Source organism: Oreochromis niloticus, linkage group LG6, assembly GCF_001858045.2.
Source record: "Oreochromis niloticus isolate F11D_XX linkage group LG6, O_niloticus_UMD_NMBU, whole genome shotgun sequence".
Taxonomy (NCBI): domain Eukaryota; kingdom Metazoa; phylum Chordata; class Actinopteri; order Cichliformes; family Cichlidae; genus Oreochromis; species Oreochromis niloticus.
Window position 1 is genome coordinate 30,668,861 of NC_031971.2, and position 18,524 is coordinate 30,687,384.

General features: G+C 41.0%; 1 protein-coding gene across 2 annotated transcripts; it reads right to left on the minus strand.

The window, feature by feature from the left end:
- Nucleotides 1–1,735: 1,735 nt before the first annotated feature.
- On the minus strand, nt 1,736–18,288 carry LOC100710513 (sarcalumenin). 2 transcript variants are annotated; one of them, XM_005454806.2, is made up of 8 exons: nt 18,212–18,288; nt 11,380–12,312; nt 9,049–9,138; nt 8,316–8,411; nt 6,463–6,579; nt 5,668–5,901; nt 4,902–5,251; nt 1,736–4,440 (listed from the first exon to the last, which is right to left on the minus strand). In XM_005454806.2, exons 1-8 carry the CDS (start codon nt 18,267–18,269, stop codon nt 3,940–3,942), a joined length of 2,379 nt encoding a protein of 792 aa, XP_005454863.2. In that variant the 5' UTR covers nt 18,270–18,288; the 3' UTR covers nt 1,736–3,939. The 2 variants fall into 2 exon arrangements, with proteins under 2 accessions (XP_005454863.2, XP_003450051.3); XM_003450003.3 differs by having other exon boundaries at nt 9,049–9,141.
- Nucleotides 18,289–18,524: the final 236 nt, after the last annotated feature.

Consider the following 18,524-nt stretch of genomic DNA (forward strand, 5'->3'; position numbering starts at 1 on the left):
GAAATCTAGCATTTTTTCCAGTTGTAAAATACTAATGTTTGCAGTGCAATCAGATCAGATCAGAAACACGATACATTTGTCTTAAGTTAAGAAGTACAGTAATGCTAAATTTCATACCATGCTGGGCAATTGTGTAACCACAGTAGCAGGGCTTAAATTCACACCATGCAAATTGACCACAATATGTATGATTAGGGAATTAAGGAATTATGCAAAAGTCATTGAAAAGTGGTTAAAAGGTTAACTCCACAACTTTGACCTTTGACACAATAGCAATTATCAGCTTGTGGATTAATATCAAATGTATTTTTTTCATGTCTAAGGTGTGTTGACTCTCAAGGATCAGTAATGTGTGCTTTGATATTGTGCACCACACTGTGTTCAATGCAGCTGAATGAAATAAGCGTTGAGCCGCCCGTGAATAAAAATATGATAAACAAGGTAATAAATGTTTATTATGCTTATTTAATGTATTTGTGAACCTTTAAAGAAGCAATAACGTTTTAACTTTGAATTGAAGCCAGTGGCTCTCTTAAGTGTGTGTGTATGGCATGTGGGTGGCGTGTGCGTGCTTGTGTTCAAGAGCTTACAAGAGAGGCCTGTTTGAAGAGCTGATAAAGCTACGCTGATAAGTCTGCGCTGACACTGTGCATGGCCCTGTCTCTCAACTCAGCAAACACAGATTATGCTCAAACACAGACGAGGATGTGGAGCAAACGCATAGGTGAGTTTGCACTGTACCGTAAACATGGGTGCTTTTGCATATTGACCACAGCAGGGAAATTAAGCTCTTGTTGTAGAGCTCAGTGTGAGCAGCAGGCCTGGAAGGGTGAAAACACATTTTTGTTGTTGTGGCTTTTCACAGCAAGATGCTAAAACTGCGGTGACAAGCAGCATGCTCGGCTGATGTAAACGTTTACCCTTAAATATATCCCACTTTTGAAAAGCCTACAATAAAGACATTTTTAGCCTCGCTATTGTCATATGGGAAAGTCAGTCCATTAATCTGCGTCACCCCACCACACTGGTCGACTCGAAATATCTCAGCAACTGCTGAATAGATTATCCTGATATTTTATAAGGAAATTTGTGGTGCTCTTGCTGTGAAGTGCATACGCAGTGATCCCCTGATTTTTCACTTCATCATCATCAAACTGTGGTCTGTCTCTGCTCCACTTTTCTGTCTTTCTTTCCCCTTACCCCCAAAGAGCAGATGCCTGTCCCTCTCTGACTACAGTTCCACCGAGTTCAACATCAAGTTCACTTTATTTGTCATTCCAGCTTTATTAAAACACACTGGGAAAAAACAGTGTTTCTCTCAGTCTGAGTGCAAAATTGCAAAACTGAAAACCACTCCAAACAAGACAGACTTCTACAATCAAGAGACAGTACAAGGTTATACAGTGCAACCAATGCCGGAGGTCTTCCTGTTAAAATGGACATTTTGCTCCCCACTGTTGCCAAGTATTTGCTCATATACAATTGCCTCATTGTTGGAGTTCTTCCTCTAATATTCTATGACCTATGAACTGGCACTATACAGATAAAAATGAAGTTTAATTGATAGATAACCCTAATTTGTGTGATTCTTTGGGTTAGTATTAAATATTCCATATGCCTTACCATTTAGAGTGAATGAGCCAACTTAAACTAACATATTAAACATGATAAGCATGCTTTCTTTACATTAGTATGGTAGCAATGTCATGTTGGTACAATCACACTCAGGCGCCCAGGATGAAAAATCATTTATTTGATCTAATTTAGACAAATAGTGGTAAAAATACACTGAATCACAAGTAAACATGTACAGTGACTTATTTCCCAGTGTCCAAACAGTCTGGAATAAAAGAAAGGCAAAAAATAAGTGAATGAACGACAAGCAACGTGAAATGTTGCTTGTATGCCATCATATACACTAAAGATGAGTTTGTTTGGAGTGTGTTGTCAAGTCACTTTGTTAAAGTAGTTTCTAAGTGGGCTAGAGCATTGATTGTTTAGCTCAGTTTCAGTGTTTCATTGTGTGCTTTTGAAGCAGCGAGACACTGTTGCTTGAATTGCCTGAATTGCCTCTTTGTTTAATTTCATTCATCACTGAACAGATCTGCGATGTGGGCGGTGATTTAGAAAAGCCGCGCTAATTGTTTAGGCCCCCATTTCCCGTATTTACAGAGTGTCAGACTCTGTCCTACATTGTCAGACTTTTGTCCTACAACTATGAACTCATCTCATGTTGCTTGAGTTCCTGCACACTTCTCTGCTGACTGTGTAGCATTGTCTGGCACGCGATTGTAGTGGGATCCATCCAAATCACTTCACACAGATATATAATTATACTCACGCACACACAAACTTTTGATGAATGAAAAATGCACTCCTTTAAATAAATGTGAGCCTATATAAAACGATAAGCTGCTGACAAACCATCAGCAAGCGGAAAGATTTGTCTATACCAAGTTTGTGTAGCTGTTAAACAAACTGCAAAAAACGCGCAGCTTCTAAAAATACATCCAACCTATTGCTTTCTTTTCACCATGCAGTGCTTTGAACTCAATTAACACATTGAATGGAAGCGCCACCTGGTGTCTGTCTTCACTCACTGCAAAGGATAATTAACCAGCCTCTTCTAAAAAAGCATAGCGTTTCTATTTTGCTGTGATTTGGGCTGCTGTGAGCTCACTCAGCTGTTACACGTTCCGCTATGCCTCGGATCCATAAAGCATGTATCTGTATGGATATATGTGAATAAGTCTGACTGCAGTTTCTTCCTCTCGACTCACAGTACGTCCAGTCCAAAACAGCATGTTGCGAGAACTGATGCTTTTACCTTGTGTATTCCCAAAGCCTTCTAAATTTTGCAGCTGAACAACCAAATGATATGAATTATAAATCGTTTCAGTGGGAGAGATTTCGTCGGTAATGTCTTTGAAGGCTCACAAAGGAAACAGGCACGATTCCTGATTTTTGGTGTTTACTCAAAAGAAATCACACAAAACAATGACAATGAGAAACAGGCCTAAAAGAATGAGAAGATTACACTTTAAAGGAAATGCCCATGTGGTCTGCAGCCGTTGTTGAGGTAACACTAGTATCAGTTTGGATGGCTGAAAAGGCCACGTGTTATTATGGGTTTTTTTGCATTGGATAAACAGAAAATCACCAGAGATGTTCAAATAAAAACAGTTTGTATAATGAACATTGTATAGTAAAATACAGAGTCCAGTACAGTTTACAGTAGGGTAGTGGAATTACACCAGGAGCACCATTCCCTCTTCCATTGTACTAATATAAACTTATTCTGGTTTTAGGACATTTAACCTGGTGGCTAGCTGAGTAGAGGCCATAAAAACACAGCACAGCAGATCTCACTGAATTTTCAGACATTGCACACAAAAGACGCGAGACTTGCAGCGTTTAATATCGCTGGAAGAGTAGAGTCACTGCCAGCGAATTTTCTCTGATGAAAAGCAGAGCCAATAAATAATATACAAACTTGAAAGCTGTGAGATAGAATGTCTCTCAGATTTCATTCAGATATCTTGTGAGATTATACGAGCCTGTCATGATGGAGGCAGATGGCACATCTTGTAGACAGCAGTGGCTTCCGATAGAAAGGTGGGCATACCTGTTGTTATTTATACTTCAAATTAAAACTGCAGTTAAAAAGGTATGTGCAAAAATGTTGTAATTCTTGTTTTGTTATGTATTAAATTCATTCCAGAGAGCCGTTATTGCCGAGCGATTAGATAAATGAAAACCACATGGTTAAATATTCTGTCTGCTTGTTACATCATAAAGACACAAACAAGCACTAATAAATAAACTTAAGTACTTTCTGATTTGGGTCTTCCAGTTTCTATAGTTCGTGGTACATTTCCCGTCTCATTTCTCAGTCTTCCCAGCTACCATCTGCCTCCTCCTGCACCCTTCTCCTCCATCTCACTGTCTCCTCCAGCGGTTTTTGGGCTTCTCCTCACACGCAGGGCCCTCACAGGTACCAGGGAGGGGGGGCGGCGGTGTTGTTGCAGCTTTCGCAGGGGCGGGTGCATCTGTCCTCTTGCTAACGCTGCTGAGCAGAGCCGGGAGCTCGTGTGAAATGGCTTTCTCGAGCTTCTCCAGCAGGCAGCCTCCAGTCCAGCTGCAGTGATAGGAGAGCTGCTTGAAGTTGGAAATCGGGTTGACCCCGAAGAAGTCCTGGTAGGCCTCCTTGTCTGGCAGGTCGAATTTGCTGACATTGGTCTTAGCCAGAATGGACTTGAAGATGTAATACTTGTCAGGGTCATTGACAATGTCTTGGAACACCTCATGGGGGTCACCAAACCAGCCCAGCTTATCGTAGTAGGTCTGGAGGTAGCGATCCACCAGCAGAGTGTGGATGCGCACACGGATGGCGTGCTGCCGAATGAATGCGATCTTGTTCTCCATCTGATTTTCAATCACCTGCAAGGGAGGAGGAAGAGAAATGAGACAGAGTGGGTGGTACAAAACAGATAAAAGGACCAAACGAAACAATGAATTATAGAATACTAGCACGAAAGTGTGCTTTGATTGCAATGATACCATTATGAAGTCCAGTGGTGCTGAACCAACGAGCAGACTTCTGAAAAAGTCTGAAAGCTCATACCCAACTTCAGTCCACTACTTCTCCACTTAATATGACATATGTACTGCTCTCAGTAAAACACAACCTCCTCTCTGTAATCACACTGGTTTAAGCTGTATTTCGGTAATTCTTTTGCATCTGTGCTGCCACATACTCACTTAAAAGATTTGCTGCTACTTTTTGCTTACAGTGTTTCAAAAGCCCCCACTTCTACTCCAGCATCCACCTGAAAGCTAACTCCAGTTTAATCCTGCTTATTAAACTAATAAGTCAACAAAAACTGCTGTAGAAGTTGCACCTGGTTGAGGTCCTCCAGCAGTGAGATCTCCTCCTTCATAAACAGCTCCCGGCTGGTGTCTGGAGCATAGGCATGAGGCCAGAAAGAGCTGACGTACACACGAGGGGGTTCGGTGACATTGATGAGCGGTGCCATGCTCCAGAACAGAGCTCCGTAGACCCTCATCAGGTCCTGGGTCGAGAGGCTGTCTGCCTTGTTGAGGATGAGGCGGATCTGTGATTCGCGGCCCTTCATCTGCCGAAAGAGCATCTCCAGCTCACCTCCCACATCCAGTTTAGTAGGATCAAAGACCAGGAAGATGAGATCAGCCCGATCAATGAACCACTGGCACACCTCATTGTATGGGTATCCTGAAGGAAGAAGAGGACAATTTATGTCATGTGTTTTAGAGTCAGAAAGCTTCAAGGAAACCTCTCATTGCATCCAGAAGATAAACAATCAACATGCTTTGTATTAACAACTATTCTTTGTTTTATGTAAAAGGCTTAGTTTAAAAAAAAACATCATAAAAAACAAATAACTAGCAAAGAATATAGGTTTAATAAACTACTAGCCTATCAGTGTGTAGATATCTGATAGTGCTGTATACTGATTTAATCCACTCTCACAACTCTCTCTATAAACCAGTGTGGAAATGTCATTGTAGTGGGTCACCCCAGTAATAGCAGCCTGCAGTTAAATTTCACATGTCTAATTAGAGCATTAGAACAAAAACATTAAATATTTCATCAACTGCTGCACTGATAGAAGAAAATGTGACCATCACCTCTTTCCTGCTGCTTTCGGTTCTCAATGATGCCCGGTGTGTCGACTATGGTGACCCTCTCCAGCAGCTTGTGTGGCATCTCAATGCCGACCAGTCGCTCCAGAAAGTTCTGGCCGAACTTCTCTAGAGGCGAGAAAGGCCTCGAGCTATCTGCCGCCATGACGATGCCCTCTATGCTCCGAAACTTCTCGCCGTGCATTATGACAGTGTACTCAGAGGTAGTGGGTTCAGCACCTGTTGGAATGATGGAAAAGGAAATGCTTTATTAATTTGCTTAATTAACTTGTAATAAGGACTTAATTGTGAATTTGTTAATGCCAAATAACTCCAACATATAATTTTAGTACTAAAACGAAATGCTTGTCTAATGTTTAACGACTGTAAAAATAAACTATCGTTTAAATGCTTAACTAAACTTTGAGCCTTGTTTGTAAAATGTTTCTAGACAAATGTGTTTTTAACACTTTTGAAAGAAGGGATAAAACTTTTGGCAGATATTCAGGGTTGTTTTATGTGTGTCATATGGCCCCAAGTGGCAATGAACTTTCCTTAATAATGAAATAATATATAATATGTTATATAGTCTGAGGACGTGTTGAAACACTCGTCCCACTGAAAACATCGCATCCAGGAGAACATAATCCACTTTCTGGGATTTCCTCACCTGGATTATTGAGCATGCATCAAGCTATTATTATTACTATTAATACTATTCTGTTTATTTACACTGTTACATTATAGCTACAAGTCAAGATGAAGCTGACAAACTAACAATCATGCTTTATCTGTATGAACCTGTGTAGAGTTCCTGGGGGGTGCCGTGAAGACCCAGCAGATAGTTGATCATAGAAGACTTGCCAACGCTCCAGGGTCCCAGAAACAAAACCATGGGCTTGGATGTGACCTCGCCCTCTGAGTATGTGAGAGCCAGACATAAAAAAATGGTAAATGGTAAATGGCCTGTATTTGTATAGCGCTTTACTAGTCCCTAAGGACCCCAAAGCGCTTTACACACCCAGTCATCCACCCATTCACACACACATTCACACACTGGTGATGGCAAGCTACATTGTAGCCACAGCCACCCTGGGGCGCACTGACAGAGGCGAGAGGCGAGCATAAAAAAGAAGGATGAAGAAAAAAGGAACAAAGCATTAGACAAAGAAGTCATGAAACATATCAAACCATTTTTTTTTTTTAGAAAAAAGGTAAACTATACTACTGTTTAACTACTGTTTTTTTTAAACATCTTTACCTCCTTGAGTGCTTACTAGAGCTAATCCTGGTTTCCGTCATATTTCATTCTTGCTTCCAGAACAAAATGACTGGTTGTGCATCAGAAGCCACTGAGGGTGACCTCTGCCCTTACAGCTTGCTAGCGTCACCCTTTGAAAAAACCTATTGTAATGGTCGTCAAACCACATCTTCACTGATATATGTTGAAGTGCCAAAACTCATCATTAAGGGTACATGAAAGGTCACCAAATGTCCTCTTTTGGGGGGAAAGAGTTAACAGTCAATCCACAGCTGCAGCCATCACTCCTGCTCATGTCACCACACCACACACTGGTTGTTTGGTTTGTCAGTATACAGTGGGTATGCACCCCTGACACTTTAATTCAGAGCAACACAGGTCAGCAAAGACTTTCAAGAATGCTAGAAAGTTTTGAAGGTGCCCACTTAAAGTTTTGGTAAATCCCTCTGATTATTCTTTTGTGGCGTCCTTGGCTTTAAATTAAAACCTCCCGTTGGACAAAGGAAATACCAAAATGAATGGGGACATTTAATTCAAAGCACATTTATTCTCCCCTCAGAATATAAACTTAGAAAACAAAGCATAGAATCTCTTAATATAAAGGACTTTAACGGTACACTTTGTGATATATACTCGCCCATGTTAAAAATAATAATAACAATAATAAATGAAACTACCTTTGAATTGATTGTAATTGTGTACTTCCATTCTGGACCACAAGGTGTCCTAGAATTACATGGCACAGCGTGAAGTCTTGATCCTGGTCCTTAGCATAAATAATACTCCATGCCCTGAAGTGCTATGGAACAAAGTTGCAGTGCGCCTGGCCCACATTTCAGCAGACAGAGTCCTTATTGTGCTTCTCTGTGTGCCTGGTTTGAATAATGTCACGTCTTGGCTTCATATTCATTTTTAATTATGACTTTATTTGTACTTCAGGGTTTCTGTGCTGTTCCATTTCATTAAACCAGGCACTGTGTACATGTGAACTGATAAAGGAATGTGGGTAGGGTGTGCTGCTGTGGTTTTACACACCACAGTAAACGGCTGGAAAAGGAATTTGTTGAAGTCGTATCTGCAGTATTAGTACATGCGTGTCGTGTGTGTTTGTGTTTCTTTTGATTAGTTGCCAGAACTTTGGCTTCTGACTGACATTCACAGCAACAGTATTTCTGTGACAGGGAAGCATTTGAAATTGTGATTTCTAACGCCCTGCAATTAAGATTGAACTTTATAACACAAGAGGCCGCTGCTGAAGTTAAAAATAGACGTGAAGAGATCAGGTCCAACAGTTTCTTCCCATGTTGCTAATGTGGACCTGTAAAACCTGTTTGTGACTGTACAGACAAACCGTTTGGTAAGTGCAGTTAAACTCCACAGGAAGCTAAATCACCTGTGACTTCATGCTGCCTGAGCTCATTGTACTTGAAGGCTTGCTCTACTGGCTTGACGGCCTTGTGGTAGATGTTCAACAGCGTCTTCACGGCACCTGGAGGGGAGTAAAGCAAAGACAAACTGGACTGTTGGGATGGTGATGTAAAAGAGCACTACGAATGCTCTTACTACCATTACTGACAACACCAATTGCTTCTGCTGTATGCGATGAATCGGCTTCTTAAAGTTTACTGAATGGATCTGAGGTGATTAGGGGCTGGCTTTGCTCAGCTCTTTGGCCTCACCGCAACAAAACAATCTAGCTCAACAGAACAGAGGGGCTTTTTGTGCCGGGGACAGAGTTAGGCATTTTCACTGATTAATCACCTTCCCTTAAGACACGTCTGCATACACACATGCTCACATAAAGGCCTCAGGACCCAGACATCGGGAAGCAATTTTCAGAATAGTTTCTGCAGAAAAAACCCCTCCAAAATTGTTTCAAACTTCCTTTCATTTGCATGCAAAAGCATCTGTTTTTCTTTTCCACTGACAAAGTAGCTGTAAACATTCTCCTGCATTTTTTCAGTACATAACTCCAGGCATCATTTCTGCAGCAAAAGTCTGAAAGATATTTGAAACAGTGCAGCGTAGCAAATGTGCTCACTGAAGAACTAGCTTTTTATTGAGAGGATGTGTTTTATGGGAGTTTTAAAGAGGGAGATTCTTAACCGCTGCTGTTCGTTCCTTACCTGAGAACTCTGCTGAGGGTTCAGCAGACGCCAGTCGCAGCGTATCCTCAATGTGGGAACGGTTCCTCGGTGCCACGCTTAATCTCTCTCCTTCTGTGCATTTAAATTGGAAGAACCAACTGTTTAGGTTAACACATGACAATTAACATGGAAAAACAGGCACACAATGACAGTAAGTAATCGAATTTTATCTGTGAAAAATATACTGTATATTTTTGCTGTTGCGCACACAAAACAACTGCTGACATGGTGGGAAAATAAACGTGGACTCAATGTAAAATGTCCTAAATTGTTATGTCATGGTGTTATATATCTATCTGTCTATTCCTTTCCACAGCTACTCCTGGCTGTTTATTTCTGTACCAGAGGTTGTTTCTGATTCCTCTTTAACTACACACAGTGTCATATTCTGGGGATTTGGCATGTGCACAAAAGAAAGAGAGAAGCCGGATACCATAGACCTTTGCTGTCATTTCATGACCTGTCTCAGTTAAATGCCCAGTGACACAAATATCTCATTACCAAACAGAATTTATGTCATAAGGCACATTTTATATACACAAAACACAATGTCTTTATTAAAGTTGCGACAGACCAATAAGCTGCCTAATAAGCAAATTGCACATTACAGCATTTATAAAAAAAAAAAAAAAAATCCTCTCATCTCCTCAAAGCTTGGGTTGTTTTCATTTATCAATAGATTCTTTTCTGCGTGCTCCACCGAACATTTCCAAAGGGCAAGCACGAAATGTTCCAGTGAGGCGTTCTTTAAATTAAGGGACTCATTTTTTAATTTTTATTTCTTTCTTGTCAGAAGCTAGATGAGAAAATCAGTAGGCATGTCATACTAAGCGACTCTAAGGCTGAAAAATGAAGCCAGAGCACAAGTGCCAAATATGGCAGGTCCTTAAGTGGCCACTTGAGTCTGCCTCCAAAAGTGAGCAGTGAGCAGATGTTAAAAGAGGCCAACTTACAGTGAAATGAACGTGTTTACAATGGGTTAAAAACGTTAGTCTTGTAGATAATTTACCCCTTCATAAAAAAGTAAAAGGGAGGATTTTTTTCACTTTTACATTTTTCAAATATATTTTTTGGGCTTTTTAGCCTTTGTTGCAGTAGGACAACAGGAGAGAGACCAGAGGTGAGATTCACTCACAGACCTTCAGCTTTAACCTTATGAACAGTATGAAGACTTAAAGTTTAGTAACCGGAAGCTTAGATTGACAGGTGGTTGTCACCAGAAACTTTTAAAGCAGTTTTAATGTAATTATCTGACTGACTCTGACTCTGACCCGCAGAGTCTGTGGAATATTTCGGTTTTGCAGTCATGTGGCTGCTAACCATGTGAGGGTAACTTGTATGCCATTTTGGAAGTGTGACCCTGTAAGGTCAAGTGAATAAGGCCCCAGTCAGACCATCTGGCAACCATCGGTCATGTGGCAATAATTTATATATTCCCTGACCGGTGGGAAAAAAATCTAATTTCAGTTAGTTTGCAGGGAAGACACCAAAATCTGCAAAAACTCTCACCAACTACTCTCTGACTTTCAACAACAAAGCGGAAACAGAAAATGTGCCTTCAACAACTCCCAACTATTGTGTGCATGATTTCACTTGAGAAACTGGCACCAGAGTAGACATAAAAGTCACATGGAGGCCATAAAACTTCAAAATACCGCTCCACAAACCAATAGATGGAACCACAATGCCTACAATCACCATACATACAGTTTTAGGTCTGAAAGCTAAAAAGCTACAGCTATGAAATGACTAGAAGATCAGCTTAGCACAAAGACTGAAAACAGATATAGCTACACTGGTTATATAAAAACTAATCTCCCTAATATCACCCATAAGGTCCACTAACTAAAACCATAAATAATGTTTGTTTTATGCTTGCTTTATCTAATATTTACAAGCAGGCAAAGAAACAGGTCTTTTTCATTTATGATTTTAAAAAAAGGACAGCATACACCCCACTAAACATGATGAATGAACAAATTAATGAAGTGGGATCAGAGTAAGAGATTGGAATCCCTTTAGGACTTTGCCTTCCTCTTTTATAGTAGGTGTCAACACACGGATACCAGATAATGACATGCTTCCTTAATCACAGAAGCACCAGCTGGATGGGGACAGATTTTCTGTAACACGATCCCTCCAAGTGTACTTGCAGGTCAGAATGAAGACAAGACATTTAGCTCTGGTTTCAGCAAAAACATACAAGTCACTTTGCTCTTCTCCAAAAAACCCCTCAAGCAAATAGATTTTATATAAAAGCTGAGCATATACATCTGATATACAAATCTAAGGGACATCATGTTTTTGTACCTTTGGATTTAGACTGTGAAGGCTCCTCTGGAGTCACCTCCTCCACTGCCTCTACTGTAATTTCCTCAGTTACATCCTGCACTCCTGCTTCCTCAACCGACTGTGGTGTTATCTCCTCTGTAACAGCTTCTGGGTGAACCTGTGGAGTGACTCCTGGCTCTTGTTGCTTTTCTAAAACCACTCCAGCCGGAGACTCTGCAATGACCTCTGGTTCAGGTTCAGTCTCTAAACTATCTTCTGATGCTGTTTTTGGTTCTTCTATCAGTTCTGGCTCCGTTTCTTCAGACTCAGGGTTGGTTTCAGGATCCACCACTGGTTCTTCTTTTGATTCTAATTCGGTCACTTCGACCGCCTCCCTCTCAGCTGCATCCTCCACATCTGTATCATCTTGCAGGACTGTTTCCACAGTTTTCATTTCTACAGAAGCTTCCTCTGTTTCTTCATCTTCTGATTCCTCAGTCTCTTTAACCGCTTTTTCTCCATCAGTATCCTTAGGTTCAATCACTTCTTCTTCCTCCTGGGATATTTCATTTTTGGCTTCTTCCTCACCTTCCTCAGCCACAGCCAAAGTCTCCTCCTCGTCTTCAGGAATAGGTGGATCATCTACTGTCTCCTCAGCTTCTTCATCTGATGTCACTTCTTCTTCATCTTCTTCTTCACTTGCTACCACCTCAGTGGAAGAATCATCTTGAGGTGCTTCCTCTTCCTCCTTATCCTCTGAGGAGGATGGGTCTTTTTCAGCATCTGCAGCTGATGGGGCTTTGCAGGGATGGCACACGGGCCTCTCTGGGGCTGGGGTGTCGTTGGAGGAGCTCTGGCTGGAATGCTCCTCTGATGTGTCACAACCACAGGAAAAGAGGCCTCCCTCTGGCCGCTGGAGCTTCAGACGCATCCGAGGCTCCTCATCTTGGACAGAGGAGTCAGGCAGGAGATCTGAAAAGAGAGGGAAATATGATTTCACAAAAGTTTACCTTTCATCACGACACAAACCTTTGAAATATATCTCTGATGACAGCAACATTTTGTAAAGAAAGAGAAGTGATTGTTTTTGAAGTCATTGTCATCTCAGACTTCAAAGAGATGCAATGAAATGCCTCACATTTCATAGACAATAATCACTGTTATGCAAGTCACTTCAATTAGAGATGTACAGACAAGTCACCTTTGTTTGCTACGTCAGCATTCGACCTGCATTCAGTCAGGATGCCTGAACAGAGCAGAACACATGTTTATCACCTCTTGGATTTCTGACTCAGATTTCGGGTCCTTGAGTGGTGGAATGAAGGAATGGACTATTTAAGGCTACAAACACTGGACAGTGGCAGAGGATGCCAAACAGAAATGAATTCATGTGAGGGTACAAATTTTTTACTGATGTGGTGTTTTTAATTAACATGACATTTTTGGCCAAAACTGTGAATGAATAATAAGTTCCTTTATTTTCTTCTTTATTTGCTGCACCAAGACCCAGTATGAAAAAACATAAGGATTATTTGCAACTGTAGACGAGACCAAGAAACATGCTGTTTAACCCATATTCTTCACATCGCCTTTTCCCACTAAATAATGTTTTCTTAACTTTAAAGGCCAAAGATTTGTTCAGTGATTGATGATAAAAATGGTTTAAATGTTTCTCACAGGTCAATGTGACATTATTAGCAGAGACTACACCAAGTAGCTCGCACCCATTCAGGCAAACAGACATCAGCATTGTTCTACAGTTACCGTGGCTTCTAAACAATCATACCTATAAACAAGCTTCTCCCTCTACATTACACTACATACATGTGCATTAGATACGCTTCACAACCAGAGTGACCAAAGAGCACAAGGCCACGACCTCTGTTTAATTATAACTGCGTGTGAGGAGGAATGCACAGTGGTACAACGTGTGATGTGAGGGAGTTAAATACATGTCTACGGTTCATGTTACACGATGGGGTCAGTGTAATGGATGAAGACTAATAGCCTCAGGCAGCTGTCACGGTTATTAGATTGTCCTACGCTGATAAGTCATTTGTGATCATTTCATTTACATTGTTGGACAGACAAAATACTTCCAACATAAATGTATTAAAATTCTACTGATTTAATCCAGTGCATGAATTATTTTGCTCAATAAACTTTCTTTGGTTCGACTGTCAATCTAAAGCTTTATCTTTCAGTTTCACTGTCACTGCTTACTGGGACACTTAAAGAAACTAAATCATTATTACCCAAACTTGTTTCACTTGCGCTGTTCCTGTTTTGGAAAGTTAAAAGGCTGCTGGGGGAAAAACTGTAACAACAGCATAAAATCCACAACGCAGGACTCTTTCTCTGTTTTGCTGTATCAGGATTGGCTAGTTCCAAACCTCTGAATCAGTGTCCACATCCAAGATTAGTTCATGAAAGAAAATCCAGATGCTGAGTGAGCCAAACTATCAGGTTAGTATCAATGCAGATACAACACCGAATGCCTTTCCATTTTGTCTCTGTGGGCAAAGAGTAGTGTGGCTATCAGCTACTTTCTGTGTAAAAGGTGGATGTGAAAGTAACCAGTAGCTCCCTCTTAATCAGGTATACTTGGACTTTAAGCTTTGATTTATGGTTTCTTTCCCCTAATTTAAGGCCTTGAATCAAACACCACACATCAACTTTATTCTCATAATGCTGCTTATCACCTCTTGGAAGCTTCATTAGTTTATCACCTACTGAGCTGCTGTCAGCATCTGCGACCAGAGAAGGTTTCTAATGCCAAAGGATCCTCACTGTGCATGAACTATAAAGGTTATAATTTAAAATGTTTTGGACACTATGTGCTGGAACTCAATCCATTCATACAAGTGAAAACAACAGATTTGTTTCACTGGTCCATCGCTAAACATGGCTTTAATGCACAACCTACTAACTGGCTTCACTGTCCGATCCTCAGCTCTAACACACAAAAAGACAGAAAATCCTACAAACAATTCCTTTCGAAGCAGAAGAGTCTAGTGACTTTTAGCACTCTTTCGGAGCGTGATTAGCATCAGAGAGACAGCATTTGGATGCGAAGATGCTTCCTCGCTGTTACTGAAGGAGGCTAAGTCATGCTTGTCCAGACTCTGGCATTTTGGGTGTAACGAGGCTAATAAAACACATCTTGGCCAGACTTAAGTGCACGATAGGTGTCAGCAATTGAGTGACTCAAAGAGAGAGGATTAGTGAGAGGAAAAGTGAGGAGGGTGTTTGGTTCAGAGATTCTGATCAAGCTTGGGGGAGGTCTGGATGCTGTCCATAGACATGTTGTTACAGCATTGTCTGCATAGTAACACGAACAGCAGCAGGCGCTGCAATCCTGAGTTTAGTGAGTGAATGAAGGTTTCCAGAGTTAAATGACATTTCACACCAAGGTCATTGTTTAAAGATCATTCACTAATTATGCAATATAAAACAGATTAAATATCCACTGTTTTTGTCATCTGATCAATTATCAAAGCGTATGTACCAAACATTTATTTCAAACCCTTGATATGATAATTTAGTGGAAGGCTCTTTATCACACTAACTGCTGAAAGTGCATGTTTAAAGAAACTGGTATTTACATGTAGTTTTTAAACTTGCAAACACCGCAGCGATGCTGTCTGAACTTCATGCACACGCTTTTCTCGAAGCTGCTGGTCTCAAGATCACATCAAGCGGGGAGATCATTTTCTGCTGTGCTAGTTGCCAGCAGTGGCCAAATTAAATTAAAGTTAACATAATTAAAAATGGGAATGGGAAGGAAAAAAATATATGAGACATAGTATGTGTGAAAATAATCCCCTGTGCTTTCAGAGACACAGCTTTCCAATGCAAAAAACAGTTAGAAAAACCCAAATAAGTGTTTTTCACATTTTTATAGCATTTTTTTACAGCATAGCTGTGAGAATGGTAATAAGGGTCTGCTGCTGGTCTGCTGTACACATTAGATGGATGTAGCCACTTTTATGATACCCATGGGTTTGTGAAGTCCTCTGCTGAAACCTCAGACTCATCATTTTGATTCAGTTTCTGAAACCAGGCTTGACGAGCAAGGGTTGCATCACCTACTCATGTACGCTTGATGTACAGGGTAGCTATGAGCTAAAAGATACGGTTTTTGTATTTATTTTACTCTAGATGGAGCTGTATTATAAAAAGTGAGCATCATGAAAAAAATAAAAAGACTTCAGACCATAAACTCATCAGCAAAGTTGGCCTTAGTCTCACAGACCGGCTGGCGACCATCTGATAGAGAAAAATGTACAGAAACCAGTCACAAACAAAGTGTTGTTCAAAAACCTTCCTTGTGATTGCTTTGGCTGCTGGCTGGTCTGCAAACACCTACTACTGACTAGCTGAGTGGTAGCAAAACTTCAATAAGCACGATGCAAACTTGAAATAGAGAATATTCACCTTCAAGTAAAAGTTGTGCCTTAGTACTATAGGCTAGACGTTTTAAAAGGTTCAACTTTTACTTTGAAAGCAAATGGTCTGCATTTCCAGTTTGTATTATGCTTTTCACAGTTTCACTACCACTTGTTTGCAAGACAAGCCAGTGTCTTTCATGGAAACTACAGCTCACTGCAGAAATCTGCTACAGACAAGAGCAATTGCAAGGAGGTTTTGCAATTTTCACCAATCTCTGGCAACCACTCCTCAAAAGGTCTTTTCTTTGGATACAGATGGTTAGCCACACAAATATAGAGATTGGTCTTGGTGCCTTTATGACTGGAGCCTTACTGAGGTCATGAATACAGTGAGCAGTAGGGTCTTTTTTCTGTGTAATCAGATTTCGTTTTGCAAACAGAGAAGTTGCCTCCTGTTGGCCTTTAGTAATATTGGTTTAAGGCCCTTCCGACTGTCCACCAGGCTATCATTTATATACAGGCCCTGGCCCATTCATCCCTTTGGTCCAGAACAAAATATATGGGATTTACAAATAAAGCTTCTTTTGTGTTAATCATAGCAAGCTAATGTGCTAATCTAAAGGTGAACATGACATGCTCTGTATCTTTGCTGATATTAGTATATTAAAAACAATAATTTATTAGTTAATGATTCAGTTTGTAAAGCTATCAAAATCAAGGAGCAATGCGCTCCTAATCCCTGCACCGCCGGCTGCTGCAGTGGAGCCTGGGCAGACCGTGGTGTTGTGGGGATAGAGTGGGACAGGTGCCTGGGTGCTGGATGGTACATCTTTGAGACAGAAATAGTGACACAATGAGTCAGAGGGTGAAAAGAAGGAGGGATAATTCCACTCCTATTTTCAGGAAGTGTGACGCTCTTCTTCTCCATGTGATTCTCATGAGGCAGGCCTGCATCTGTGCTGCACTATTACACGCAGCCCCTGCAACAGTGTGCAACCGCACAAAGCTCTTTTTAAAGACCAAGAACAATAAAAGCATCAGTGGTGAGATCAATGACATGCACCTATGTATTGCACTTTGAGCATAACAACCACAGTTAAAGAAGTGTTCGCGTACAGGATGGAAGGACTGTTAAATTTTGGGTCGATACGTGCGTTTTTCTTTTGTTCTTCTTCATTCGACTCCTGACACTGGCAAATGCCATCTTATATGCTAGAAGGCCACTAGCAGTTAACAAGTACTTAAATACATCATTTAACATCATCTTTAAACAGTTAATTAAATACAGTCATTTAACCCTCCAAAGACAGCGTGCTTTCTGTTAGCAACTCTATCTCCACAGTTTATTTTCATTCACCTCGACTTTTAATGCCCCATTATGTAATTTTAAACAGCCCAACTGTTGGGCTTCTCGGCTCAGGTCTTATATTCCCTGTGCCGAGCTTCTCGGGCCTGTTTTAGAAGGAAGATCCTGACTGGAATGACAGATTAGCAGCTCTGCAGAGTGGGAGTGGTGAAGCTTTATTGAGACATTAAATTAAGTACTGACTGTCTGTGCTCATGTATGACTTTATGATGAGTGAGTCACTGTATGTGACTATTTACACAGCGCAAATATGTGAGCATTCCTGAAAGAGAGATATACTGATCCCCGGCTTTGGCGACTACAGTATCTGATGACGACTTTGTGACACCTGACTACAGCAGCTTGTAGGGGCCAAAATGAAGCAATGCAAGGGCAGACAAGGGTGTTCTTGGCCTCAACTTTAGTAAAGAAATCAATTAAAAACAAGTATAACGTTCTGAAACAACTTTCGCAACAAGTTTGATTAAGTGTCATGCCTATATCTGTAAGGCGAGCAAGCAAAATATGAGCTAACCTAAATCCTTACTTGGGCACCGCACGGTGCTGTCAATGCAGATTATATGTATTTGCATTTGCAATCACTGCGTTTACTTTGGATGCAGAAGAGAATGTGATTCTTTGGAGTATGTCCAAGTTACTCTGTCAGTGCTGTCACTGTGTTCCTCTGGAGGGCACAGAGAATAAACAGCAGGCAGGACAGTTTCCATCAGCTGGAGTCACACCTCAGCCCTGACATTTCCACTTACACAACCAAAAATTCTGCACTGCATCACAGAAGCATATAGTACACACCTAAAAATCAAACCTGAGAAAGCATTCAGTTAGCGGTGACCCCATTATAGTTTCCTGGCTCAAATCATGATAATAATAAATAAAGACTATTAAAAAATATTTAAACTTTCCATTTGTTGTTCGTTATCGTTTCAATTTCCAGCAAGATGTGCAAAAACCCGCATGCTTAAAGACACAGGCGAAATATACCTACAGCCATCTAAATGTATTGGATCAGCTGGTCCATTTCAAACATAACGCCTGCTTGAATTACACAGCCATCAGGCGGTTTTCCAAAACTTAGACATTTTGACAAAATCCCAGCTTCAACACTCCACCGTACCTGCAGCAGACAAGGCCAGAAGAGACAGCAAACAGCACACAGACACCACAGACTTCATTTTGGCTGCCAGGGACCTGCCGCTCATCTCCCTCAGCTATATATACTGCTCTAGCTGAAGGTCAGAGGGCATGCCAGTGAAGGGGGGGGCACAGCAGCTGCACCCGTGTCGGCCATTGTGTGTCAGAGCAGCTGCCGGTTCTAATCGGGAATGTTGAGAGAAGAGGGAGACTAAGTGATCATGTTGTGCTTTGGTTTGCAGGCTGTATAAAAGGACCTTGGAAAATTGAAAAATAAAAATTCAGAAGCTTTACAT